This window comes from Leucopleurus acutus (assembly GCF_964270905.1).
Source record: "Leucopleurus acutus genome assembly, chromosome: 21".
NCBI classification, from domain to species: Eukaryota; Metazoa; Chordata; class Mammalia; order Artiodactyla; family Delphinidae; genus Leucopleurus; species Leucopleurus acutus.
Genome location: NC_139163.1, coordinates 17,553,560 through 17,581,273, shown reverse-complemented (window position 1 = coordinate 17,581,273; position 27,714 = coordinate 17,553,560). Strand labels below are relative to the sequence as shown.

General features: G+C 37.2%; 2 protein-coding genes across 3 annotated transcripts in view; one reads left to right on the top strand and one right to left on the bottom strand.

Moving 5' to 3' along the window:
• Positions 1-345: 345 nt before the first annotated feature.
• On the bottom strand, positions 346-17,267 carry CNOT7 (CCR4-NOT transcription complex subunit 7). 2 transcript variants are annotated; one of them, XM_082863997.1, is made up of 7 exons: positions 17,092-17,267; positions 15,314-15,524; positions 13,259-13,452; positions 9,724-9,885; positions 6,835-6,979; positions 4,383-4,493; positions 346-2,747 (listed from the first exon to the last, which is right to left on the bottom strand). In XM_082863997.1, exons 2-7 carry the CDS (start codon positions 15,428-15,430, stop codon positions 2,619-2,621), a joined length of 858 nt encoding a protein of 285 aa, XP_082720123.1. In that variant the 5' UTR covers positions 15,431-15,524; positions 17,092-17,267; the 3' UTR covers positions 346-2,618. The 2 variants fall into 2 exon arrangements, with proteins under 2 accessions (XP_082720123.1, XP_082720124.1); XM_082863998.1 differs by lacking the exon at positions 17,092-17,267 and adding an exon at positions 16,245-16,458.
• Positions 17,268-17,352: 85 nt separating this feature from the next.
• The window catches only part of VPS37A (VPS37A subunit of ESCRT-I), a 38,459-nt gene continuing 28,097 nt past the window's right edge, over positions 17,353-27,714 (top strand). The window contains exon 1 of the mRNA XM_082863875.1: positions 17,353-17,768. Coding sequence (XP_082720001.1) covers positions 17,644-17,768 — 125 coding nt within the window. The 5' untranslated portion in view covers positions 17,353-17,643. The remainder of the gene's footprint in view (positions 17,769-27,714) is intronic.

The window sequence follows — 27,714 nt, the reverse complement described above, 5'->3', positions numbered from 1 at the left end:
TGGGAATATTGTGATGAGGGCTTAGTCTGGTTATATCAACATACTTTGTATTTTTTTTTAGCACAGTTACAGTGTCACAGTTTATTAAAATTTGGTAATATAATTCACACTCCGATGTGCCTTAAAAAGCACACCAAAGTGCACTTTTCTTGTTTTGACATAGTGGGTATGAATTGGTAATATAAACAAATAATAAAATGTTGTGGTTCAGAGATATACATGGCACAACTGCTGTCGGGTCATGAAATGATGAGAATGCCATAGGCAGTTTCTGTAGCAGCTACTCAACTTTCCCATTGTAGTGCAAAGATAGCCATAGACAGTACATAAATGTTGTGGCTGCAATCCAATAAAACTTTATTATGGACACTAAATGTTGAATTTCATAATTTTCACATGTCAGGAAATGCTCTTTTTTTTCCCCCCAACCATTTAAAAACTGTTAAATCCATTCTCATGTCACTGGCCATACAAAATACAGGCAGCAGGCTGGTTTTGATCAGTAGGCCATAGTTTGCTGATTCTTGCTCTAGTAGATTTAACAGAATATGGTTAAGTCCAGAATTAATGGCTTAGGAACATGAAAAAATGATGGAATATCTTTTATCCAAAAGCTAGGTTTAGTAAAGGTTGTAATGTTCCTCTTTTAGAAGTTATAAAATATATTAGTTCTTGGAGACAGAAACCAAAACCAAAAAATTGATACAAACTCTGAAATTCAGCAACTACAAACTGAAATTCAGCAACTACATGGCTATTTAAAAGGCAATCTTTATAAAAGATCAAAAGAAAAAGAAACCAATTAGATAGCTGCTAATTTGTGTTGACTTTAAAAGAAGCCACAGTAAGTTATACCAAATGCATTTACTTTGTACATCTTTCAGAATAAATGGGGAGACAGACGTCCAGTCTTAACATCTAGTTGAGGTATGCATTAAAAAATAAGCCAACACTGTTGAAATGTAGAAGGCTCAGGTTGATTTTTTCAATTAAGAGATTAAAAATCATCTAGTTAATGAAGTTACTGAGTTATGTTCAGTTGCCCAAATTAAAAAAAAAACCCACAATAGCCCCCAAATATTTCTGAAACAAAATTACTAGTCATCAACATATATAAGAAAACATTTCTGAAGCCTTTATTTACAAAAGCTTTAAAAACAATCCCTCTGTTTCACAAATGTTTTGTTTAAAAAGGACCACCCAGTTACAGCATTTAAGTATCATGAATAAAGAATGTACAAGGGAAACAAACCAATGTGGCTAACATTTGGAGATTTGCTAATACTACTGATTGAAGTGCAGATAACACACATCATAACTTGTAGTCCATCATTTCAGGGCAGAGTTAATGATTACCAAAGTGTCTTCCTACACATGCTCTGATCTGGTCACATATTCTGCATGGCTAAATATTTCACAGTCTCTTTTGTCAATATATATAAAATAGATTGCAAAGATATACACAAAAAAATAAACAAGCATTACACTCCTCAGGTAATTTTATTAGCTACACTGTATATAGCTAATAAGTTTATATTTTTTGTATTTTGTTGTTTTGCACCAAGTCTCTCCATTATTTATCTTTGTAGCAACTATGAAAGCACAAATTTTTTGTCTTCTAATTTAATCTGGTACAAAATATACCTAAAGACTGGCAATCTTTGGATTTTAATGAAATTGATTTGTGTTATCAACAAAGCAAGAGCATCATTAGGTATGGCTATAAAATTTTTAAAAATTAAAAATAAGGGTAAATAGCGATGGAATAAAAAGAAGCAGATCAAGGGAAGTGTGCTATCATAAAATAACCGCAGCTTCAACATCTTGGATACCAGTTTCCGGGCAGACACTAAACATCCAATCACAAAGGATTTTTCCTGAAGGGTGTAAAGCTGGTTTGAAAAATTCTTCAGTCACAGAGCAGCCTACACATGCCAATTAGAAACTGACAGACACTAGATGTGCTTGGGAGATTAAGTACTACGTACAGAAACAGCAGTTACTAAGCTCCTCAGTAGTTTTTTTGTCTTTTTTTTTTTTTTGTAGTCTTGCTGAATCAACCATTTGCACAATGCATGTTCTATATTCTGTGGGTCAAAAGCAAGTAAATACTGTATAAAGTTGGCAGATGGTCATTTTTCCAGCTAAGAGCAAGAAAAGCCAAAACTGCTGATAAAACAGAGGATTTGAGTCAGAATCACTCTCTGAAGTGCAAAATTGATGGTCCACAATCTCAAATAGCTAAAACTCCTGCAGAATGGAAGGGAGACATGAAACAGGGAAATAAATTACAGTCAGTGCTAGTTAATTTAGGAAAGGGAAAAAAACCAAGCTCAAGTAATGTTGATCAAAGTATTCAATATGATGTACTGAATAGCCTTCCCCACTCTGTCACACACGCCTACTAACAAGTATATTAAGGCCAGATTTAACCTGAATGCTTTTCTATTTATTAAGATCTGAGATAGGAATGGTCATACTTAGTACTGAAAGGCAGAAAATAAAATGAGCTATGAGAGAAAAAAAAGTAATGTCTATTGTTCAAGGGATTCAACCAGAGATAAAACCTATATACAAGCATGTGCGTAGCTCAAATAAAATAAAAGAACTATTTCATGTCATGACTGCTTGTTGGCTTCCTCTTCATATGCATTCCCTGTGCCATTCTGTACATAGGATGAACCAGAACCAAGGCCATACAAATGACCACAATATTTGGCATCATCAATATGATCTTCAAAGAACATCTAAAAAGGAATTTTGGAAGAAAAAAAGATAATTTTAACCAAAAGGTACCACTGGTAATTTATATTTCAGCAATGTAAGTACTGACTGTTCATTAACTATAATGACAGCTCTTTTCTATGGTGCTCCTCTGAAGCCACACATTTAAATTAAACGTATAAGACTGACTTTCTCAAGAAGTACAGAGCTCGAAAGAAACCAAAGAAAAAGACTACCAAAAAAATGTATAAACATAACGCCTTTCCTATTAACACTCAGACCATTTTTGAGAATTTGTAACAGAAAAATGGCAGGCATTTTTATTCCATTAATTTAATAATACTTAATCATGAGAATGAATAAAAATAGCCAGTAATGGGCAGGGGAGGGGAAGTTTAGGTTTATAAGTAGCCTTGAGTCTATGTGCAAGGCTAAGTTGGCTAAAAACAATCAAACCCCAAACATGTCTGGACAGCAAACCCTGAACATTCAGATTAGGTTATTATCCTTAATAAAGCCAAGAAAAATAAAGATAACGAATTAGTAGCAGAGAATCCACCATTAATTGAACCATAAAGGCATTTTTAAATGGAAAACTGAGAACTCAAAAGGTTGTCTTAATTCTCTAATGAAGCACTGGGAAGAAGTACAAAACAAAATATTTACTTGTCATGAACAGTCCAAATCACTTCTGAATCAATACCACTTGGCAAAATAGCTATATGCTTTCTATTGTATGTATTATTAATACATTTCTACAAAAAGTTTTAAATCCCCAGAAGTATTCTCAGTCATTTCTTTAATGTCTAAGAGGATATACTCAAAAGAATTCTACAGTGAATATTTTGCAAGAAGGAAAACTCTTTTGTAAGCAAAAAAGTCCATTCTGTTTTGTTTTTGCACAACTGGCTTTCTTTTCTTTGCATTTAGCTACAATGAAGTATACCTGTCACTTAACCTAAGAGTAGACTTGGGTTCATTAAATTTCATTCTTCCATACCTAACTTCTTTATATTTGAAGAACTTATCTCTCTGTCTTTTGCCACTTAAGGAGTGTCTGCCCAGCATGGTTTTTGATTTAACTATTTCAGATTTAACCCCTTTAGAATTCAAAACCTCTTTGTAAGAATCTACTAAAAAGCATGAGTCCTACTCTGTAAATCCTCAAAGAACTGAAGAATGGCAAGAGCAAATAGTATTTTCAGCAGCAGTTTAATACCTAAGAGAAGCCAATGCCAGGGAAAACTTAACATATGGATTCCTTGACTTGACAGAAGCAACACTGATGTGGCCAACAGAAAGTCCTCTGGAGTTCTCCCGTTAGTAATGTGTATGACCTTGGATAAAGGCTACCTGCATCTGGCCTCAGCTTCCTCACCTAAAAAATAATATGGTTGGACCTACATGACTTCTAAGGTAGTTTAAATTTTTAATTCTACAAAGAACTTATTTTTTTCATTGCCTTCTGAACTACATTTCAAGATGACTTATGATGACTTTTGATTACTTTCATTCAAGTGTAGTGAGTATGACTTATATGGTACTTATAATTATATACTTCACTTAATATGTACTTATTGCCCCAAAACTTTTGCCATTAGATTTTAATGTTCTCAACCTAACCACCAACTGAGAAAAATGCACTGATGTCTCCATACTTCTCTCATTTTGAAAAAGGCCATTCCTGTGAGCAATGAGTCAGATCCTGCCTGATGCTGTGGTCCTATCCGTTCCAGCTCTAACTGTTCAGCAACTTCCTGTAAACCACCCTAGAAGAAAGAAAAATGGCTTGTCAAAAGAAAGAAACATTGCAACACTCGAATTCACAAATTACATAACTTAGACAATGACCAAAATAGAAATGAACTTCAGTATGTAAAGACGGGCCTTATGAAGATCAGCAAAAAAACAGAGAATGTGAATTACTGATGTATTTGTTGAATGGGGGAGATGTTTATAATTTAATAAATGAGATCCTAATTGGGAAAATTTATCTTCATCATACTCTTTAAGGCATGTGGCAGGCAAATAACTTCCCTAAAGATATGGGGGAAGCAGATCATATGTAAGGTAACAGGTACACAGGGTAACATTTACCAAGTACATCCAGTCCCTCTATCATCCATCAATTATTATAAAACTGACTGTAGGCAGTTACTTCAAATTTTCTTAAGCTTCACACCAATCTATCTCTAAATAGTTTCATCTAAATAATTTGCACAAAACAAAGCTGTTATGATTAAATCCATAAGAATTCACTAAGTGCTTAACTATGGTTTTGTTAGTTTAAAAAGGTTATGTTGTTATAAGAATACAACTCCTTAGAAGGGTCTGCTAAACACCCTCCTATGTAAATATTGCTAGGATTAAAAAAAAAAAAGATAATGAGATTGAAAGAAAGGAAGAGAAAGAATACAAGAAAAGGAGAGAGGGAGTGAGGGAAGGAGAATAAAGAGGGGGAAAATGGGAGGAGAGAAAGTAAAGAAACATCAGGACCAAGGACACACACAAATTTCTCTCAATTGTTAAGGCCTCTACCACCAAACTAGCCCTTCTCTACAACACAGCTTGAAACAGTGCTTTGCACAGCAGCTGCTTCAGAGCTAAAAACAGCACAAGGATTAGGTATCATTAGCAGCTGCTTAGGAGAGCAACAGAATAGAGCTATTCAGTACCACTAACTATAGGTCAAAAAGTACCTTTGTCATTAACCTAAATTTTAACACTGCCGTTAACTCGGGGCATATTCAGAATACCTAATATGCTTAGAAATTTTTCAACAACATACACATAATGAACAATAATTCGGTTCTCTGTTCCCCAAAACTGTCATTGTACAGACATGTCAATTTTAAAAAGCATTTCCACAGCCAGATTAAAACATTTACACCTTGGATTCTCAGCACACAATACTTTCAGGGGGTACCCTTTCTAGAGTAATGAGGATAACCTACTGTAAGTTCACTTGAGTCACAGTAGTCTCTTCAAATTGCACAGAATTCTGCTGTTCTTTGGTGCTACAAACGTGAAGTAATATTTCTTAAAAATTTCCCTGGTTATATGCTATATCCTGTAATGAGGCAAGCAAACTTTGGACAAAAGACCACTCTCATGATTATCAGTTCATCTGTCAAAAGCAAAGTTTCCTTATTCAATTCCTAAATTATTTCTTTCTGCATAAAAGTAAAACTCTTAAAGTTTTTACCATCTCCTAAAAGTGTAACCTTCCTTGCACTTCTAAAAAGCTGGTGAGGAGAAAACTTGATTAACCTTGATGTAAGTTCTATGAAGCAACCACTTTACATAAATGTTTTTCCTGAATTACAGCTTAAACACAAACACACCAGAAAAAACAAAACCACTATATTCCTTAGGAGTCTGTACCCCCGTAATGAATTCATTCTAAGACTAAAGGAGCACTTTTCCTTAATAAAGACACTTTCTTTTCTTTTTGAAAGAATTAATGTTCAGAAGTAACAAATCATTACACACATGGTAAGCAGTGTCAGAATGTAAGCTGCTGTCTAGACAGGACCTACCCAATCACTAGCACTTACTACTAACAAGCTGACATCTATGGGCCAGGGGAGGGAAAAAAAACCCTTTTAGCTATGTAATTTACTCCTAGTAACATGACCCTATGACTAGACCCAAGAAAATAATCTCTCATGAAGGTAAGCTGAAGGGGAAACTCTTTCTGCTACACAACTGACTATATCTGCACATTGCTGGCCACTTCAGACTTTATCTTGCATGGAAAGATTATGTGCGTGTTGCAAGACAGTGAGAACTTGGACTTCTGTGCCTGAGAGGCTCAGATTCTGTGCTAGTTTATGTTCAATCTGGCAAGCAATGACAAAAATCTAATCTTCTGTTTAAATCTTGTTGAAAATTTATTCTGCCAATCTATATTGAAGCTCTGAAAAAGGATTTCCTATAAACTATTATTTATGCAAAAAAGGAATCAAATAATCAGATAATGTAACCGCATTTAACATAAAACTTAAAAATAGGGTTTAAATCAACATCCCAACCCAGCACCTTGTAAGTCAGTCACCCATTCTGAAAGAATACTGTGCTGATTACAGATAAAGACATTCGAAGCCTTACTTTGAGATTTTTGCAGCTCTTCATGAGGTACTTCACATCATAAATGACAGGAAAAAACAATCGAAGGATCTCAAAAAAGTCAAGTTCTTCTTCAGGCAAGTTAGAATTGGTCAGGATTTTGATTAAGTAGCCAAAGTCATAACCACTACAAAAGGGTGAAAGAATAAAGAAGAGGGACCATAAATACCACAGAAATGAAAAGATAAATTTTTTTCTGATACAACTTTTAAGTGAGTCACATTGTAGGCGGGAAAAAAAAAAAAGAATGAACCAGAAAAAAGTACACAGAATAAAAGAGAAAATAAATATGTTTACAATTACAATGGGAAAAAAATGCCATCTTTTACAGACAGTGTCATTTCATCATTCAGGGATACCAATATACAGAGATCTCTACCACCCTCCTAAGCGTGTAGTCACTAAACTACTATTTTGCTAATCCTTGAATAGAGAACTCTCTAAAGAGTATCAAACTGTCCATAGCAGATAGCTCAAAAAATAAAGATGAAAGGAAACTTGGCAAAAATGTCAAATGACGCAGGAAAACTGGCATGCAGAAGGCAAAAATAATGCATATCTTCCCATCATTTACATAACAAGGTCATACACTTCAAAAACCCAAACGGTAATTCCCTAACAAAGTATCTTCACTTCCCTTAAGTGATTTTATTAATGATACTCTTCCCTCAAAATTTTGTTCCTATCTCAATCCCCAAGAGATACTAATGGTAATGTTGAACCTTGAAGCGAAGGTAGTAAAGGCTGAGAACTAATATCTAGAAAATGAAAAACCAACTCCCACACTCTCAAATCAACACCTCCTCTCCCTACTGTTTGGCTTTTCCACAGCTTTACATCAATACCTCTCTACACTCCCGTGCCACAATCACACCCCTTCTTTTCCCTGTCTACCTTTCCTTTAAGGACCTCCCACAGGATGCCTTCCCTCAAGAGCTCAGCTCCCGCAGATTTCTCAGACAAGCTGCTTTCTTGTACTTCCCTTTAAAGCACATGTATTGTTTTCTCCACGTTTAAAGGGTAGGTGTCACATCTTAATTTTTTTTCCTTATGGCACATAGTTGGGACTCAAATGATGAGAGATATTATTTAACATATCTTTCAGGGGAGATTACAAATAAAATTTCTATTCAATGTTTAGAATTTTACTTCTTACTTTAAAAAGAGAAAAAAATGTTTTTCCATTGAAGACCATTAAGGAATATCAAGGAATAAACAATAAACAGCAGAAACCTTTAAATTTCTGGTAGCTAACAAGGAAGTAACTAACTTTGCTGTCTACCTAAAATATGTCAGTATGTTTGCTTAGCATCAATACTAGTAAAAGGAAGATCATATTAGAGTTTAGGATTTATAAATTTCTTCAACCAGTCTTTATCTACTAGAAATAGATTAGAATATGAAGAAAATATTTAATGACATTTAGTAGAATAAAATCTTAACATATCTTGACAAATACTCAAATATATCAGAGTCTAATCCAGACTCTAAACTCTAAGAAGACATGACCCCTTTCTGTTTTTGTTCATCTTATCCTAGTACCTAGCATAGGGTATTTGCTCAGGGTATTTTTTGAAAGAAAGAACCTGTCATACATAGTAATAAAAAAACAGGACTATGCTTTCCAGTTCTTTTGTATCTTCATGACCAGGAAAGTAAAAAAAAAGAACTCAAAAAACGTTCCTGAAATTACCAGAGACTTAAGCCTCATCTCCTGAGGTATAGGCTCAAATGGAGAACAGAGAAAAAAGATGATAGGTGGGAATTGGTATGCTCAATACTCCAACTCAAAAGTTACTGCTTAGTACTGCATTGAAGCTGACAGTACGAACAGTCCTTCACTATTCTCATTCATTACACAGGCCAGCACTGGAAATTCTAAAGCACGCAGAAACTCTTTTTTTGTTTTAAATGTGTGAAGTGGACCAAGTATAAGAACGTTAATATATGCAAAATGCAGTGATTTTTAAAACGATAACAAGAGGCCAAATAAAATTCCCAAGGTCACTATTAGTCCCTGGGCTGCCAATTTAATTTAGTTTACTTAGATAGGAAAATTCTTTCTCTTACCTAAAAGTCTATATTTACAAAATGGAATTAATTTCCTTTCCAGAAATTCTCTTCAACAATCTGATTTTATTTTATGATTAGAAAGAATTTAAAACTACCACTTATTGAGAATTTACTGTGTGTAAAGCACTTTACTAGATGCTTTAAATATGTTATTATCGACCATTAAAACAATTCTGTAAGATAATTCTTCTAAGTGATTTCTTCCTGACACTCTATTAAAAAAAAAATTAAAATCCACCACAGAGACCCACCCCTAGCTTTCTCTTTGCCATTTTTTTTCCATAGCACTTAATCACCATCTAACAAACCACAATATACATCTCATCATTTTAAAAAATTGTCTGCCTACTCCCACCGGAATGTAAACTCCATGAAATGATTTTACTCTATTTTGTTCGTAGCTTAATGCCTAGAATCTTACCACAGTGCTTGGCATATGGTAGATAATAAATAACTTTTTTGAAAAATGAATAAATGTTTTCATTCTAAGGCTTAGAAATGTTAAATAACCCTAGGTAACAAAGATTCCAAATGGCACTGCTGAATTTAAACCAAGGTCTATTTTTCCAGCCTGTGCTCTTTCCACATGCAATACTGTCTCTTAGTCCAAAATGGATCCCATATCATTAAATTTGTCTTTAAGCAGACCAACATTAGCCTGTCAAGAGTTAGGAGACTGCTACATGGCAGCCAATTTTTTGTAACTAAGCCTGAAATTGCTGACACAGTGACCCAAGTGAAGTGTGAAGCAGCCAGGAAATGATAACACAAATGCCATTTTCAATGTAATCTTTTTACCTATGAAATGATAACCATTTGACCCCTTCACAGAGGACTACTCCTGATGTCATAAGAAGTTCTGCAAAGTACTGGGTCTCAATTCCTTCTTCCTCATGTTTTTTAAACTGGATACCAGATGTTGTTAGTAGCTCTATAGAGTCTTGGGCATACATGTCCTCCCTGGCAGAAGAAAAAGAAAAACATTCAAAAGTGCCATACTTCAAACTGTTTTTCTCCCACTTATATCTACAACTACAGCGCCAGAAATATCAAGAGAGAGAATGGGCTTGGGTCCATTTATTCCAATGCTTCACATATATGGAATGAAAACACAACTTAAGTACAAAGGTCATTTAGTATTTTAGAAAAATGTTCATGTGGTAAGTAATCATTCACAACAGTCCAATGGTGAGATTTTCATCTTTACTATCAATTTCATTAGCCTTTCACAAGTTAAGTAAATTTAACTGGATTTGAAACAAAGGGTCTTCTTCTAACCAGTGGCTACCACCACAAAGTAAGAGACGTGTTCTTATCGGGGGCTTTCAGTCTCAGCAGCCCTTTTAATGCTGCCAAATGGAGCTGCAGCCCCCGGGGGTGAAGGCCTGTGTCTATCTCCCGGGCTCTCAGCAGGAAAGAGACTGAGTAGAAAACATCTGCTGTGGCTGAGTTAAACCACATTCCGTCTTAAAGAAAAAGGAGATGCCTCCTCTCACTAATGATGAGCCTTTCAAATAGCTCTAATAAACAGTAAACTGTTTAAAATGAAGGGCTCTGCTAGAATAGCATTAATTTCTTCTTCTAACAACCTTACTCCTAGAAGATTACCTCCCAAAAATCAAGCCAGGAAATCTAAATATAAACCAATCTTTCAAGATTTTACTTAAGCCAAAAAGAAAGCCATCTCTAATTTCTAAGCACAAACACACAGGTATCCAAAACATTATATTAAATCAAAATGATCAAAATGAAAGTATGTTCCTGAGAATAAATGAAAAGTATTTCATGCATTGCCCACTGGTTGTTTCCTTTTATTTACTTTTAAAATTGTGAGAATACTGGTTTTTACCACTTAGCAAAAAAAAAATTCTACAAAAGCTTTAATAAAACAAAACCAAAAGGAACATTACACTTAGGCCAAAAAGTATCCTTATGGTCTACTCTCTGGAAATCAATTTACTATTAAATGTCTTTGAAAAATAACAAAACTAGCAACTGAAATATTTAAAAACAGAGAGGAACCACAACGATCACTGTAAGTCAAAATTCCCTGGAAAATTTCCCTGGAAAACCCTTGTTACAGAAGGGTATCTGAATAAATCCAAGTTTTTTCATTACACAACAGATATTACTGTCCTTATTATACTAAAATATGTACCTTAAACAAGTAGAATCTCACTCATCATGCCCCAATGCTAAGAGACATGCTTTAGCAATTATAACCAACCAAAGGCATACCAGATTCTTTCTCCAGGCACACATTATTCTGGGCCATATGTTCACTTTACTTTTATTGTAGTTTATTATCTCTCTCTCAATCAGAATTTAAGCTTGAAGAGGGCAATAATTTTTGTCTGTTTTGTTCAATGTTATATCACCAAGGAGTACTGCACTATTCAAGTCAGTATTTCCCAAACCTGACCAATGATAACAATCGCTCAGAGAACTTAGCAACAATATGGATTCCCAAGTCCCACACCTGGACCTAATGAATCACAGCCTCCAGGAGAGAGACCTGGATGAGTACCTCTGGTGTTTTATGATCAAGTATCAAATTATACTTTAATTTTCATGTACATATCAACTCCAAATTCAGTTTAGAGCAAATTCCCAAACATTGGACTTTGGCAATAGAAAGCTGACAGAAGAGTTATAGAAACACTAAGTTATAATGACTATGACCAACCTTCCCCAACACTATGTCCCTGGGGCCTAGCACAGCTGCTGACACATTCATTCTAGGCACTCAATAAAAAAGTCAATTTTCATCTTTCTTCAAAATATCCAAGATTCATGGTGCTCTTTCTCCACATTAGGTAGAACTGGTTTTATCTTCCAACTAACCCTTTCTACTTAAATAATATTTTTCACTGTATCCTTAAACATCTATTAAGATATTAACATTAGTATGAATGGTGGCAAAACTACAGTAGCCCTCTCTGTATAAGAAAAAAACGTCTTTCAGAGATTGTAATAATAAAGCAGTTATTATTAGAACAAGGATGTTTCTAGAAAAGAAAAATGTCAACTTTACCAAAACTGAGACACTTAATGGTCACCTACTCACGTAATGCGATCACAGCAGTATCTTAGTAAAGACCAATGTTCTAATGATCAGCTTGGAAAAAAGGTAACATGGAACAAATGAAATGGTAAAGAACTGATTTTAAAAAGGGTTATCTTTTGGGAAAAGGATAAAAGGGAATTTTTGGAACTACAGTACATATAAATGGTTATTATCAGTTTTAATAGAGATGAGTACCTTTCACCCTCTACCAAGTTCTGGAGCATATATTATTAAATTCAACAGAGTAAAAACAAAGAGTCAGGCTAAACATAATGCAATTAGAAGCCATACTATTGCATCATTGACAACACTACCCTCTGAATTCATCAGCCCTGCTTTTCTTTAGATCTTATATGCTAAGTATCACATTACAGAGAATGGAAGTTCTTACGTGGCACTACCATTAATTGTCCTACAGCTTCTTTTACAGTTTTTCAAATTGGATGTTAGATCATATGAAACAATCAGAGGCAGTCAAATAGAAGGATAGTGCAGTATAGTAATATACTCAAAATGTATTAAACATTTCCCCATCTCACAGTCTGTAAACAATCTGCCCTTACCCCAAAACACTGGAAACTTCCCTAAGCTATCAAGACTACTCGTACCAATGATATAGAAGTATTGTGAGTAAAGAAACTGGGTTTTGACCCAGGGCTTGAGTTAGAATTCAGATTCTGAATTGTTTCTAAAAGAAACACCAGGCTCAAAGATACTATTACTTCTCCCATATATAACTTACAAAAGGTTTTGTGGACTGACCTGAGAATATAAACATATAATATTGATTTAAAAGGAAAATGCACCCAAGTTTCCAAGAACTATCTTACCACCTGTGACGTGTAATCTACTCATACACTGGAGTATGACCGTAATAAAAATCTCTTCACAAGGATAACTGTTACAACAAAAACATATATATTGCAAATTTCACTCAAAGTTTGAAAGGAAAATTAATGTTGTAAGATAATTTTTTCAATCAAGAAGTATTTTCAATACCCAGTTTTCCAAATTTCAAAATAGTGGCAGTCATACTTTTCAAATAACATCTCTAAAACTCAAAGTGTTTGCATTTAAGTCTTCTTTAGCCTAATTTTTTTGTCGCATGATAAAAAGAAACGTAAACTTTTGAAATTTTAGGTTTTAAATACTTCCAGGATAATGACACCAAATTCAGTTAGAATTTCATTTGTCATACTTGAGGGAAATTAATTCCTAAAATTAAACTAAAAAAAGAAGTTTGGGTTAAATTTATTTCCCACTTACGTCAAATTAAATTTAAAATTAAACTGCCAAGTTGAAGTTCCTGGAGGGTATTCTCCTTGCTCATTCATAAATGTCAATCCTAGCTGAATTATCTTCAACAAGTCCACATTACACCGCAATAGTTGGTACTGATAGTCAGCATTGCTCCTGAATTCTCCAATGGGTCTTGCAACCACACCTGGAAACTCGGTGTCCTGTAAAATAGTTTTAAGGTTCATTATTTACTAAATGGTCGAAACCACAATCCACACATTCCTAGAATAAATAATTAATTTTGGGTACAAGTCAAAGAATCCTGTTATAGATTATATTCTACACAATTCACGTTCAATTGCAAAGTACCTTTTAACTAGGAAGAGCATTACTTTTTAGAACCATAAAAGAAAACTCTGCACACTTAACGACTTCTTCTTACTTTAAATATCATATTAGTAAAAAACTACTATGTATTAGATACACATAATAATGCAACTGAGTACTCTATTCCCAAGGAAGGGGGAAAAAGTCACAAATTCATGTTTCTCAACTGGTGTGTGAAACTATGCTCACAGTATTCTAATGTTAAAACCAATGAAGAACTGTTTAAAAAGAATGGAAGATGCACCATACTTTCCGATTGCTTTTCTGAAGTAAGGTGTATCTAAACACCAAAACCCTCCTAATTTCTTGGGCTAAAACAGTACTCTCTCTACAGTCCAGAGAAAGCACATCCTTAAAAACTGCTAAAAACTGCATGCCACCACTCATTCCTGTAGAATGTTAAACACATCTCTAATGCTGTCACTCCTTATCATCTGAGAAAGAAATGATCACTATGAATTCCTACTAGAAAAAAATAATAATTTCATTCTAATTGTAAGTACATCTATTAAATAGGACATTATCTATGTACACTCAAATATTCATATTTTAACCAATCAACCTGCCCCTCCCAAAAAAAAGAGTATTAATTTATTTGTATTAAATATACTAAGAAAATAATATATCAGTTTAGTATTAAAATTCAAATTAGGAAACTAAGAACAAAACCTAAATACCAACTCATATGAAGCAGTAAAGAAATTAAAACTTTTCTAAATTCAGTCCAACTCAACAACCACTTTATTGGACGCTATGTGTTACGCTAGGTGTCAGGGAAGAAAGGATGATTAAGACACTAATCTCTTACTTCTCGAAGCTAATAATCTAGAAAACAGTAGAGAAGCCAAAACACAATAGTAAAGAAGCGAAATAATTAACTGAATAGACAAGCTAGGCAGATTGAACAGTACATGCAAAAGTAGAAATGCTTAACAGTACAGTGTGTCCACGGAACTCTACTGGTAATTAAAAAACAAACAAAAAAACTGCAGATCAACAATGCTTCACTGGGAAATGTGAATTTTTTTGTTTGAGAAAGACATTCAGGAGTTCCATCTGGTATTAATATTAGGCCTTAATGTTGCTAGGAGCAGACCTGGCATTCACAGCTAGGTCCTAGCATTCTTCTGCTGAATATAAACAGTTTCACACTATAACATCAGACAAGGCCAGTCTGTAATCATGACTGAACATACGCAAAAACACAGACATTTGTCCAAACCACAAAAATGACCAAACATCTTTCTATCTTGGCTGAGTGACTGTTGCTTCTTTATGGCTTTAGCCCCACTCCAGTCTTCTCCCATTCTAGTTGAGACTCAATAAGATACCCTATCATGGAATTACCCGAGCTTACTAACAGCATCCAGTTCAGAGCAAAGCCCTGCTTCCTTACTCCTTTCCTAAAACCACCTGCCACAAGCACAAATCCTAGAAGTCTTTTCTAACACTCTCTTACTCAAATGCCCCATGGTTCTAAGAACGCATTTTCCCTCAGTGCAATGAGTAAGAAACCCAACTTGTCATATTACAGGTGTGTTCTTGGTGGTCTTTATTTGGAGGTCATTGACAAAATTATTTTTATAATTAAATTAATCACTAAAAAAAATCAGCCAGAGGGCTGAATTCAAGATGTTTAAAATCCCCTTTCCTCTTTCATAAAAAGCATTTTAAGGATTTTGCTCATAGGCATACCATAGCAACGTAATTATATTTTCGGATAACTTGACGAATTTTCTTCATCTCTTCATCCAGGTTGCAAGCCCAAACTTCACAGATTCTTTGGCTATGATCTACAGTCGCTGCTGGCATAGTGAGGGCACAAGGAGTCTAGCTGCCAAGCATCAAAATGTTACACTTGATTGAAGATTTGTTTCGTAAAATACTTTATCCTTTATTTATGTACCTGTCAAAATAAAAACGAACTATATGAAGAATCTGAATCACAGAATAATTGAGTTGACAGAAACCTAAGAGATTATCTATTCACAGTCCTTGCTTTATAAGAAAATCAAAGTTTAGAAAGTGACTTGTCTAAAGTCACACAGCTAATCAGTAGGAGAAAAAGGACTACAACACAGGTTTCCTGGTTCTAATATGTTATGTAAAAACAGTGTTTTTTGTGTACATACTAATCATTTTAAAAAATTTTTCATTACTTAAAAATTGCTATAAATTCAACTCACTCTCTGAATAAAACTTTATAAAGACATCCCTTTCCAGAAAAAAAAGGAGAAGTGACATGCTGATATACATGTGAAAAGATCAGATCAGATGTTACTAGGGCAAAGATAGTATTTGCTTTTATTCCTCATTAACTGAACATTCAAAGTCTGATTTAACTACAAAATCTACTGGAATTTATTCAAGTCAGACTGGAGGGGCCAAAAGTAAACTAATTAAAAAAAAAAAGTTCTTTCTGCAGTAAGTAACAGCCACAGAAACTGTTTCCATGTCTGTAACTGTGCATGGGAGAAAGAAAGAAAGCAATAGAGGGTCTGCATTTCAAATTTTTTCTTTCTAATTTCCTAAAAACCAGAGCATTTTCCCTGGTTACCAAACACACATGTCACGTTTCTGGTCCCTAAACACAGGTTTCATGGTATATAATGAGAGCAGTACAGACCAACATTGATTCTTGAGCAGGGAAATTCCAGATGCGCTTTCATTTTTCACACAACTTTGAAAAAAATCATAACAAAGTGTAAAAAAAGGGAATTGTGACGGCCCCTTCTAAACTCTGCAGTCACAAATGTAACCTCGAGTGCTCTAAGAACAGAAACCAAAGATCCAGGGGCTCCTTCCTTTATAACCCTCTTCGCTAAACACACACACACACACACACACACACACACACACACACACACACACACAGTGGAAAGATCCAGGGCCCCTTCCTTTATAACCCTCTTCGCTAAACACAAACACACACACACAGTGGAAAGACCCTGTAGTTGAACACTGCTTTCCTCCACCTCTCTCTACTACAGTTCCAGAAGCCCCGAAGAGGCATCAGAGGCCCCCTCTCTTTACTGGAGGTAGCATCTCCGAACAGCGGGTTCCCAACGAAACGCGAGGACAGTACAGACACACTCAAGTCACAGATAACTCTCTTCCCTGGCAGAAAGCCAGAGCGAAGGTGCTGATAACCATTGACCGGAGCCGGATGGACTCCCAAGCACCGCTGCGTGAAGGAATACGAGAAGCTAAGGATCTAGGCCACCGCCCTCCACTCCCAATTTCCGCCCCACAGCATCGAAGCACCAGGTACAAAGCCTTCGCGTCATCACTCTGCGCCACCCCGTTGACATACCCCCCAGCCCCAGTTACCCTCCCCCCTCCACCCGCCGCCCAGCCCTTAGCCAGCTGCACTCCAGCTGGCGCCATCGCGCACCCGCTTAGGTTCGTCATTCCCGCCCCCTTTCTACTTCTCCAACCCGCCCCTCCCCCCGCAAGTCTGTGGCAAGATCTACTTGTGTCGCTGAGCTCGCACTTCTCCTCCTCCTCCTCGCCATAGAGACAGCACCCAACGGCGGCGGGGGTGGCGGCAACGACGGCGGCGGCGGCGGGTGCCCCATAGACACCTCTCGCCCGGCAAGGGGGAAAGGGGAGCCGGAGCTGCACCGCACCGCGCTGCGCCGTCGCTTCTCGCACGTCCAGGCGGGGGCGCCAGATGATGACGCGACACGCAGAGAGGGCGGGGCACGCAGGTGACGGAAGCTGGGGTGGTGGAGAGCTGCGCGGTCAGGCGTCCTGACTGGCTGGTTGGGGCGTCAGGGCAGTGAAGGGAGGACTGCCGGTCCCGGGCGGCGAGTTCCCTGTCTCCAGCTGTCCGCAGACAGAACATGCCCCCCTGACCCCGAGGACCCCCGGCCGGGTTTGCTTAGAGAAGACGCGGCTCCCCAGCACTTGGGCTGGGGCGTCCCTGCCCGCTCCTCCTCTGTTGCTGGGGAACCGCCGGGCTGAGCAGCTGGGAGAAGCAGGCCGGAGCCTTCTAGGGCCTCGGGCCCAGGGACCCGTGGAGGATGAGCTGGCTCTTTCCCCTGACCAAGAGCGCCTCCTCCTCCGCGGCTGGGTCTCCCGGTGGTCTCACCAGCCTCCAACAGCAGAAGCAGCGGCTGATCGAGTCCCTCCGGAACTCACACTCCAGGTGACTGGTCGCCGCCTCTCCGACAGGAAGAAAAAGTAGGGCGGGAGGGCGGGCTGGTCCTAACTACACTCGCAGCTCCTCAGGCCGACTCCCGCCAGCTGCCGCCTTTTGACCTACCTCCCTTCGTCCTGCCTCTCACGCTTGCTCTCCTATCCCTGACCCACGTTCAGGATTTTCTTCCGGGCCCTCCTTCCCTCCGTCCCGCCCCACCACTGCTCAGCTCCTCTAATTCCGATTTGCTCATCCCTCCTGACAACAGCGCTGCTGACTGTAATCTATCTCATAGTCTGTCTCCAGTGTGCCTTGCTTTGCCCGGCTTCCTCACTAATCTTTCCCTTTGCCCACCTGTTTGCCGCGTTGGCGGAATTGTTAAAATTCTGTACTTGGGTAAAAAGAATCGTGAAGAGTGATCTCCAAGTTTCACAAATAGTGGACCATTTTTGAAAAAAACCCAAAACTGTTTCAACATTAAAGAGAAGGGAAGACAGTTTTCACCAGTGAGTTCTTCTCTGGGAGTGACATACTCAATCCTCTGAAGTCTCTAATAGAAGATTTACCCCGTTCTAACCACCTCCCCCCAGCTGGCAACTATCAGTCTCTGTTCATTTCTCACTTCGTTATTCTTGTTCCCACACTCGGGAATTGCCTTAGAGTCATCTTGATTGTTCTTTTGGCGTTGTATGAGTTGTTCATTTCCAGCGTGGTCAGATTAGAAATATTTTGCAATTCAAATTAATTCAACTGTTTTTATTGTAAACTGGTTTGCTGCAGCCCTTTATATTGCAAAAATCTGTGACCTCTAGTGGTTTTTAAAAATTAGAACTGCCTCTTTATATTATATGGATTTTGCAAGTATATTTACTTGAGTGTCAGCACGTATTTTAATGTAAAGATGTCAACATCTTAATAGACTTTTCATACATTTGAAATATATATATTCAGAGGTATTAAAATTGATTAATTCCTGTGGAAGGAACTTCTAGGAGCCATTTTATCTGTTACACTAAGGATTTTTTCCCAAGCAAGTTATAGTGTAGAATAGTTTTAAATTAGATATAGTGTTAAAAGAAAAAAATCACTGCAAAATGAGTTAGGCTAAAATGAGGCCTATTACTGATTGAACTTCAGGTGTTTCTTGGTTCTTTGTCTCAATTGTTCTGCTTGTTGAGAACTTTAGAAAGGTGAGAATTTGTGGTATTAAACAGGAAAGAATGGCATGGTATTTGATTTAATGGTGGCTTTCTTTTTGGAAAATTAAGTTCATAGAGTTCTTACAAGTCAGACTTACTGCAAATAGTATTCTCTACTAACCTGTAAGAGCTACTCTTACAAAATATGCTTATGAAACAAGGTGACTCCTTTTTAACAAACAACGAAAGTTTGTCTCCTTAGAAGGCATCGCCTTGAAAGACTGTATACTATGCTAGTACTACTATTGCCAAAATACTTTTTAGAACCATACTTTTGGAATTAATTGCTTTTAATCCTTTAGTATATTCTGTTAGGTATTCTCACTGCTGGCAAATTTTTATTCTTTGAGGTTGGAGTTGAATTTTTCAAATATTCCAAAGTCCCTTGCTGCTAAAGCTGGTAAATAAGGAAAGCGATTGATGTGAAATTTATTGTATATTTTTTTGGCCTTCAAATAAGGTGAGATTCTAAGGCAGGAATTGCTAATCTAAGGAGTTCTGCAGTTGGCTTAAGAGGATCGGTAAATACTCTGAGTCAAATGCAGAAGGGATCTATTTTGTTATTTTTTGAGCCAGAAATTATGGACATAATCAGACATGTGATATTATCTACACATTTGTAATGTTTTATGAACAGCTAACTTTAAGTACTTGATTCTTTTAAGTTCTTTTATAAAAATATTTGAAGTTTTTATTGAAATATTTCACATTTATAGACTATACTTGGATAATTCTGGTGACAGTTAAGGAGGTCATGTACTTCCATTTTTCAAAGAATGGTACGATCCCAGAAAAAATGTCTTCTACCTATTCTTGTTAAGTCTTCCCTTTTAACTCATGACATACATTTTAAAACTAGCTGGTAAAAATGATGTATGTGTGCAGTATCTGAAAATATGTTGCTTGAGTAACCAAATTCAATACTACAACTTATGCTTAAAGATTTCTGTATAAAAAGACACTGCGATTGGTTATTCTGAAGGTGCACTTTTTAAAAGTTCAAAGAGTGTTTCGAACAGTATTTTAATGAATAATAGAAAACTTCCTCAGTTACGAGTATTAATATCTTGTTGCATGCTGCCCACCTGCCTCACGTTTAATACTCTATCCCTTCTCTAAATATAGGGTCAGTAGCTCTTTCTTGGCCATGAAAGCGTCTGACTTCTTTTCGTCTCCTCAATAACCTTTCCCACCCCCATTCTCTCATCTACCTTCCAACTCCTTATAATTAAAAAAAAATCCCACTTCAGGAAAGAGTCTTTAATTCCCTTTCTCTAATTAATGTAAGCTTCTTTTCAGTTACCTTAAGAAATTCCTACCTCCTCATCTTCCTCAGGCCTCTCCTAAAGGTTAGCTGAATTTTATGTGTATTTTTTCCTCATCTAAGTCTTATTGGTAAGGCAGGGCAAATGGGACACTGTCATAATGATGACCAAAAAAGTGTTTACCCAAAATATAGTAACACATTTGTCTGCTATGAAAATGGAAACAAAGTTATATAGATTACTAGGCTCAAAAATTTTATTCCACCTTCTAAATAACAGTCATCACAGTATTCAATTTACCACTAAAATTCCTGACTTTACAGGCAGGAGTAGAACTAATTCTGTTATTTCTTTTACTTCCTAAAGAAGCTCACTCTAAGAGACACTGTTGATTTCCCATCTAAATCCATTTCTTCTGATTTCTTGGAAGAACAATTATTTTTATATGGGTTCCTGGTCTGCGGGACCAATTATTTAATGGAGGCTGTGCTCTTTCAACCTGCTTAGGTAAATAATGATTGTTTACGCCAATGATGATGGTCTCATTCCCATTGCTAGTTATTGTGGAAGCAAGACACTTGACCTAATCTTAGTCAGTGGAGTGGTGGGTTGGAGAAGAGGTCTGCTGGGGAGCTGCTCAAAACATTTTCTTAGTAATAGTAGTGTCTAAGAGGAAATGCTTTGTGTTTTGGATATCGTTGTGTTACATGGGACATCTAGAACTGCTTGGATCATGAAGGAAGCAGACTGACTACTGAATGTGGTAGAGTAGAAAGATGGAAAGTCTGTGATAATATTGTGATGCTGAATTAACCAGATCTGGAAACTTCCTTCCTCCGGACTTCTTGCTGTATAAAATTATACGATACATATGCATTTGTATTATACATACAAATAACCCCTCACTGTTTAAGACACTTCCGGCCTGGTTTTTCAATTATTAATACTTGCAGTTGCCCCAAGTGATACTCACTAATTCCAGTATTTAAAGATTCTTCGAACTGAAGCTGTTAAGTATCTCCCTGCATTGACCCTGCAATCAGAAAATACTAAAATCTGATGGTAGCTTAACAGTTACTTTACCATCCTTACTATCCTGGTTTTTCCTCTCTCACAGTATCTACAGTTATTAGCTTCTTTATTATTTTATTTCCTTAGCTCTGAAGGAACAACCTGGAGCTGTGTTTGTAATTGTTATCTGTAATTAACTATATAAATTCAAAGTTATACAAATAGTACTCTTTCTTTGTTACCTTTTACTTAGGGAGATCAGCTCTCTCAAGTAAAGGACTGCTCCGTTTTAATAATCAGTTAGTTATGTGGTAATTCTGGTGCTATTTTTATTTTATATTTAATCAGAAAATCTAATTTGGGAGTTATTTTTATCAACTGCTTTCTTTTTCACTCTGGTATGAGATGTTAGACAAAATGAATTTGAGGAACATAAATGCAAACAAGCAAAAATTATTGACATTGGGAAAAGCAACATGACTTAGGTGAAATCTGAGTTCCAATTCCCATCTGTAGAATCAGGAATTGTGATTTTTATTCTGCAGGATTGTTGGTATTTAAGTAATATATATAAACATTTATTAGAGTATCTGACACACAGTAAACAGGCAGCAGATTGTATTCCTTCTTTCCACTGCATAGAATCAGTGTGCCTGGAACCTTTGCCTCTTAGCCTACATGGATCTAGCCAGCTTATTGTTTATGAATTGCTCACAAGCTTACAGCTCACTTGCCTCTGGCAGGACTACTTCTGACTTTCCATTCAGAAAGCATGTCCATTCCAGAGAGTTCTTTTCTTCACAAATGTAACATTTCATTTTGAAAGATTTTAGACAATACATGTAAAGAAACTAGAATGTTATTGGACACACAGTAAGTACTCTGTAAATGCCAATTATTTTATTTTTGTATCTTAAATATAATAGTGCCAACCTCATAGTTTTTAAAAATTGTTTTGAAATCTTCTTTTGTTGCCAGTCCTTGGATATTCTTTCTGATTACCCAGAATCTTTTTAAAAACCTTATAACATCTTTGGAGAGCCTGCTCTTGTATAATTTTCTACCCTATAGCTGTTAAGTTTAACCCCTTGTTCTCAGGTATAAAACTCATGGGTTTGTTAGTAAGCCTAGATTCCAAACCTTTCTTTCTGTAGTTTTTACTGTCAGCTCATAAGGACTCACATGCAAACTTGATAAAACAAAAAGTTTGTAATGAGAGGATATGTGTATATGTTTTAACCTGTCTAGTGTTGTATTTTTTAATAGATCTGTTGTCGACGTAATTTGAGATTTTTCATTAAAATATCCAAATTTCCAACTTTTAAAAAATAGATTTTATTATTTAGAGCAGTTTTAGGTTTACAGAAAAGTTGAGCAGCAGGTACAGAGATTTCCCATATAGCCTTTGCCCTCTCCAACTTTTCTTTTAAAATGGAAAGATCTGGCAACAGTTCCCACATAACAGTGCTTGCTTTGAGCTTAAGAGTAGCTGTCCTATTTACTGGGCTGCTCTTCTCCATTTTACCAGTTTGCAATCACACCCTTTTGTACTACAAGCAACTGCCTTCATTTCATGTACCTTTCTAACTCTTAAAGGTATTTGAGAGTAAAATTTTCTTGGGGAAGAAAATCACCTTGACTTGTTGCAATAAAAAATTCTATAAGAATCTGCTGTGCCTTAGCCTATTGAAGCTACAGAAACCTACAAAATGTCAATATTTTGACTCTAAATTTGAACTCTTATAGTGAACTTAAAAGTTATGTATATCAAACAATCCCATAATTAAGTGAATTTTAATTTGATACATTAAATCATATAGTCTATAACCAGTGATTAAACGTTATAATTTCAGAGTATATGACACAATAAAGCATGTTACCATTTAAAATTTTTCCTAAATAGATGGTAACACTCAAGTGCTATCTCTAGTTAATTTTCCCTATAGTAGTATCAGTCCATACCTGCTTTTTAAAAAAAGTTACCACACAGGTCGTCATTTCTCCATTGCCGGTTGAATCCAACCACATCTACTCCTCCCCTCCTACCTCTGAACTCCTTCCAAGCTGTCTCTACTGCCTGCTCACCTAAGCCAAAAACCTGGTCATCCTGTTTTCACTTGGTCATCCCTGCTACCACTGGATTGTCACTATTCTCTCTGCCTGCAGTCTTCTTCCCTTACTTTTTTCTTCCACATGGGTGCCAGAGTCATCTTTTTAAAATTTGAATTTGACCATGTTATTCCTTTCAGTAGCTTCCTAACTCTTGCCAGCCTCCTTAGCTGAAAGCCTGGTTGTCACAGAAGGTGGTGATGTGACTGATGGAAACATGTCAGCAGACACAATGTAAAGTTTCTTTAGGGCAAAGGATATGGACACTCTTAGAGTTATTATTTCCTACTGAAGCTTTCCTAATTGTGTTTCCTCTTGTCTAGAATGTACACTTCATTTCCCCGATTCTCTTTCCTAAGGTTAACTCTTACTTGACTTTTTTTTTTTTTTTTTTGCGGTACGCGGGCCTCTCACTGTTGTGGCCTCTCGCATTGCGGGCTCCGGACGCGCAGGCTCAGCGGCCATGGCTCACGGGCCTAGCCGCGTGGCATGTGGTATCTTCCCGGACCGGGGCACGAACCCGTGTACCCTGCATCGGCAGGCGGACTCTCAACCACTGCGCCACCAGGGAAGCCCCTTACTTGACTATTAAATGTAGCTCAGATACTGTTTTTTAATCCAAATACCCATCCATCCCTGTTTAGGTTAGGTTGTTTCCTCTGTGTTCCTATAGCTCTGTGCATATCTCTGTCATGATCCAATGTCTTCTACAGAACACTGTTCAAAAACTACTGTAAAATAAGTGGTCCATGTCAGACATAGAAAACAAAATCGAGTACTCTAGAATTTCTAAAAGCCTTTAATATGCTAAAGTGCATCAATATTCTCCAGGAGAAGGATACAGTATGAAGCATCTTCCAAGCAGAGCACTGAACCATCTATTTGAGCTATTTAGCTATTTATTTTAAATTTCCAGTTTCTTAATTATTCATTTTCATATCAACGTGTGTGTGTGTGTGTGTGTGTGTGTGTGTGTGTGTGTGTGTGTGTGAGAGAGAGAGAGAGAGAGAGAGAGAGAGAGAGAGAGAGAGAGAGAATGCAAATGTTAATAAGGAAGAACCTTTGTATTCTATTACAAGTTAATTACTAAAGGGATGTTGCCTATTAGCTTCAATTATACATTGTGGCCCATATCTGGGAGCCCTGCCTCCCAGGTAAAGAGCATTAAGCTAAAATACCTTTGTTTAGCTCCTGAGCAGGCCCACCTGTGAATGACTGCAGGGAGATAGAAATTAACACATCCCCTCCGGAGGCTGACCAGAAACAGGAAATGTTTGGCCTTACTCCCTCCCCTTTTAGTATAAAAGAAGCCCGAATTCTGACTCAGGCACGATGGTTCTTTGGGGGCACGAGTCTACCGTCTTGATCTGCTGGTCTTACAAATGAAGTCGCTATTCCTTACCCCAACAACTCGTCTCTCAATATAATGGCTTGTCGTGCAGTGAGGAGCTCGAGCTTGGACTCGGTAAGGCAAGGGCTATTTTCTTTTGTTCCTCTCAGGGTATTATACAAATTGATAGTCTTCTGTTTGCTCATTTAACTCTGTTTCCTTGAAGTTTTGTGTTTGGGGCTTGTTGAGTTTGGTGCACGCTTTGCGTGGTTTTGTTTTGTTCAAACCTTCTCTGTATTTGAGATTCCTGGTTGACTTGTTTGTAGCTATTTAATTCTGTTTATCATACCCTGCCTCAGGTGATAGGTGAAAAAGAATGACTCTCTTTGTTATGGGCCAAGCTGTTAGCTGTCTTTTGGAAATGGAGGCTTCCTGGGAGTCAGTAGCTTCCTAAGGCACTGCTACCTTAGAGGCTACATCCCCGTGTTGTTCAGGGGGCAGATACTACTGCTGTCCTCTGGTTGGAACAAGCGGGGCACCAGGAGAGTGCTCTAGCTTCCTGCTGGTCCACGTGTCCCAGCACTGTCTACCCTGAGAGGCGCTCCTGCCCTACCCTCCACCCTCTGGTTTGCGTTGAATCGGTTCAAGGGATTGGAGGACCTTCAGACTGCTCCTACTTTGCTTTGGTCTTATGTTTTGGGTCATCATTAGTTCCTGTATTTATTTTCTTTATTTTTTTTAACGCTGATCTTTTCCTTAAATCTAATCCCATCTTTTTTTATCTTTCTAAGATTCCTCAAAGCTTCTTGTCAGTTTATGGTAGTATTTGCTTTCCAGCACTGTTACAGATTTGCTTTTTAAAAGTCAGTTTCGATATTTCCTGGAGAAAATGGGATGGGAAAGGGAAATTGTCTAACCTTCATCTACTGTCTTGAAGCATCTAAACCCTCTATTGGAAAGGATCACTTAAAAACCCTCCCTTGAGCTACCCAACACTGCCAGAGATGCATGAAATCAGTATCTTGAATTGCTCTTTTTCAGTCACTTGATTCGCTGTGTGCCCCATCAGAGCAAAGACCACACTATTTCCATTTCCTTGGAAGATGCTGGATATATGGTAGCTGTTCAGTTGAACCTAGTCTTAGTTACAAAATACAAGTTTACACAAAATACAAAGTAAGGAGATAAATGATTGTTCTATAAAAAGAAGCTTTTAACCATAACTAGTGCCTCTCTTGCATTTCAAGATCTGCTTGTTTACAGTTTTAGGGACTATTAAAGAAATGTGGATGCCAGTTAGTGACACATGCTGACAAAGTTTTCTGTTGTTGCAGCTTTCTTTAGTCCCGAACAGATCCAGAGCCACTGAAGTAAAGCCATAGTAATTCACTGCTCTCAGAGAACCTAGGAAATAAAATTATTAATGGAAGGCTATTTAAATTTTCTCTGGTGTGATTACAGTATTACTTCAAAGTGTGTGTGTTTACATCCAAAGAGTACTTACCTGTCAGCATAAAGATATGGCTATAGGACTGTAAGGATGTTTATCAAAGTATGGTTTATAGTAGTAAAACTTGGAAACAATCTAAATATTGATGCCAAAAACTCAGCCTCTGTGCACCAGTGCCAAACCAAATCTTGGAGGCAGAGTTTTGGAAGAAGTAGAAAAGAATAGCTCCATTGCTTTGCCAGGCAAACGGGGACACAACAGGCTCATGCCCTGAGAAACTGTGTCCCAGCCTGGGAGGATTTGGTGAGTTTTATAGCAGTGGTTCAAGGGTGGAGTTGCTAATAAGGATCAGGGTGTGTGCAGGGCCTGCACTCCTTTAATTTGGCCTCAGGTGGTCTCCTTCCTTGTCTCTGCATCCCCTCCCTTCCCTGATTAGCAGCTGTTCGAATCTGCCCTTTAGAATTCAGGGAAGGTAATGGAGGCTGGAGTGTATTCAGTGTATTCCCTACAAACCAGAAACGGAGGACACAGAAAGGCTTCCACGCCCAGGAGCCCCACAGGGTCCTGCTCAGTTTCAATATCTAATAGTATGGAGTAGTTTAAACAATATACTAGAACTTTATGCAGCCATTTAAAAATGGAAAATGGAAAAATAATTTTTTTTCTAATGAGAATGAATTATTTTTGGAATAACTTTTTTAAAGTTATTTGAAAATAGCAAAAACTTCAAAATAAATTTGTGATAAAGATTCAGGGAATGATTCTTGTTTTAATTAAGTAGAACAAATATCTGCTGTTTTGTCTAACACAGCTAGTGTAGAGGAGGAAAAAGCTTTCCTTGATGCTCTTAGGGTCCCTGGCTGGGTCTGAAAATTAAACTGACAAAGACAGATTAACAGGAGAAAAGCATAGAATTTTAATTAATGTGAGTTTTACATATCAGGGGGCCTTCAAAAGGAAATGAAGACCCAAAGAAACAGACCTGAGTATTTTATGCTGGGTTTGATGAAGAGTGGACAGTTGTGGAGGAATATGATGGGTTAAGGGGTATGAGGCACGTCTTAGAGATATTGCGGGTTCAGTGCCAGACCACCTCAATAAAGCAAATATTGCAGTAAAGCATGTCACATGAATTTTTTGGTTTCCCGGTGCATATAAAAGTTATGTTTACACTATACTGTAGTCTATTAAGTGTGCAATAGCATTATATCTAAAAAACAATGTATTTTAATTAAAAATACTTTATTGCTAAAAAATGCTGTTATCTGAGGTTTCAGCAAGTCGCAATCTTTCTGCTGGTGGAGGGTTTAAAATACTGCAAGAATCACCAGTATGTGACACCGAAACATGAAGCGAGCAAATGATATTGGAAGAATGGCACCAATAGACTTTCTCTATGCAGGATTGCCACCATCCTTGAATTTGTAAAAAAAAAAAAAAAAGGGAAAAGAAAAGAAAAAGGCAATATCTATGAAGCACAATAAAGTGAAGTATGCTTGTAATTGTAGTAAATGGAGCAGGGGGCATGGGGTTGCAGGGTACAATGATGACATAGCAAGGCCAGTTTGTTAGGACTCTTCTTGGTGTCCCT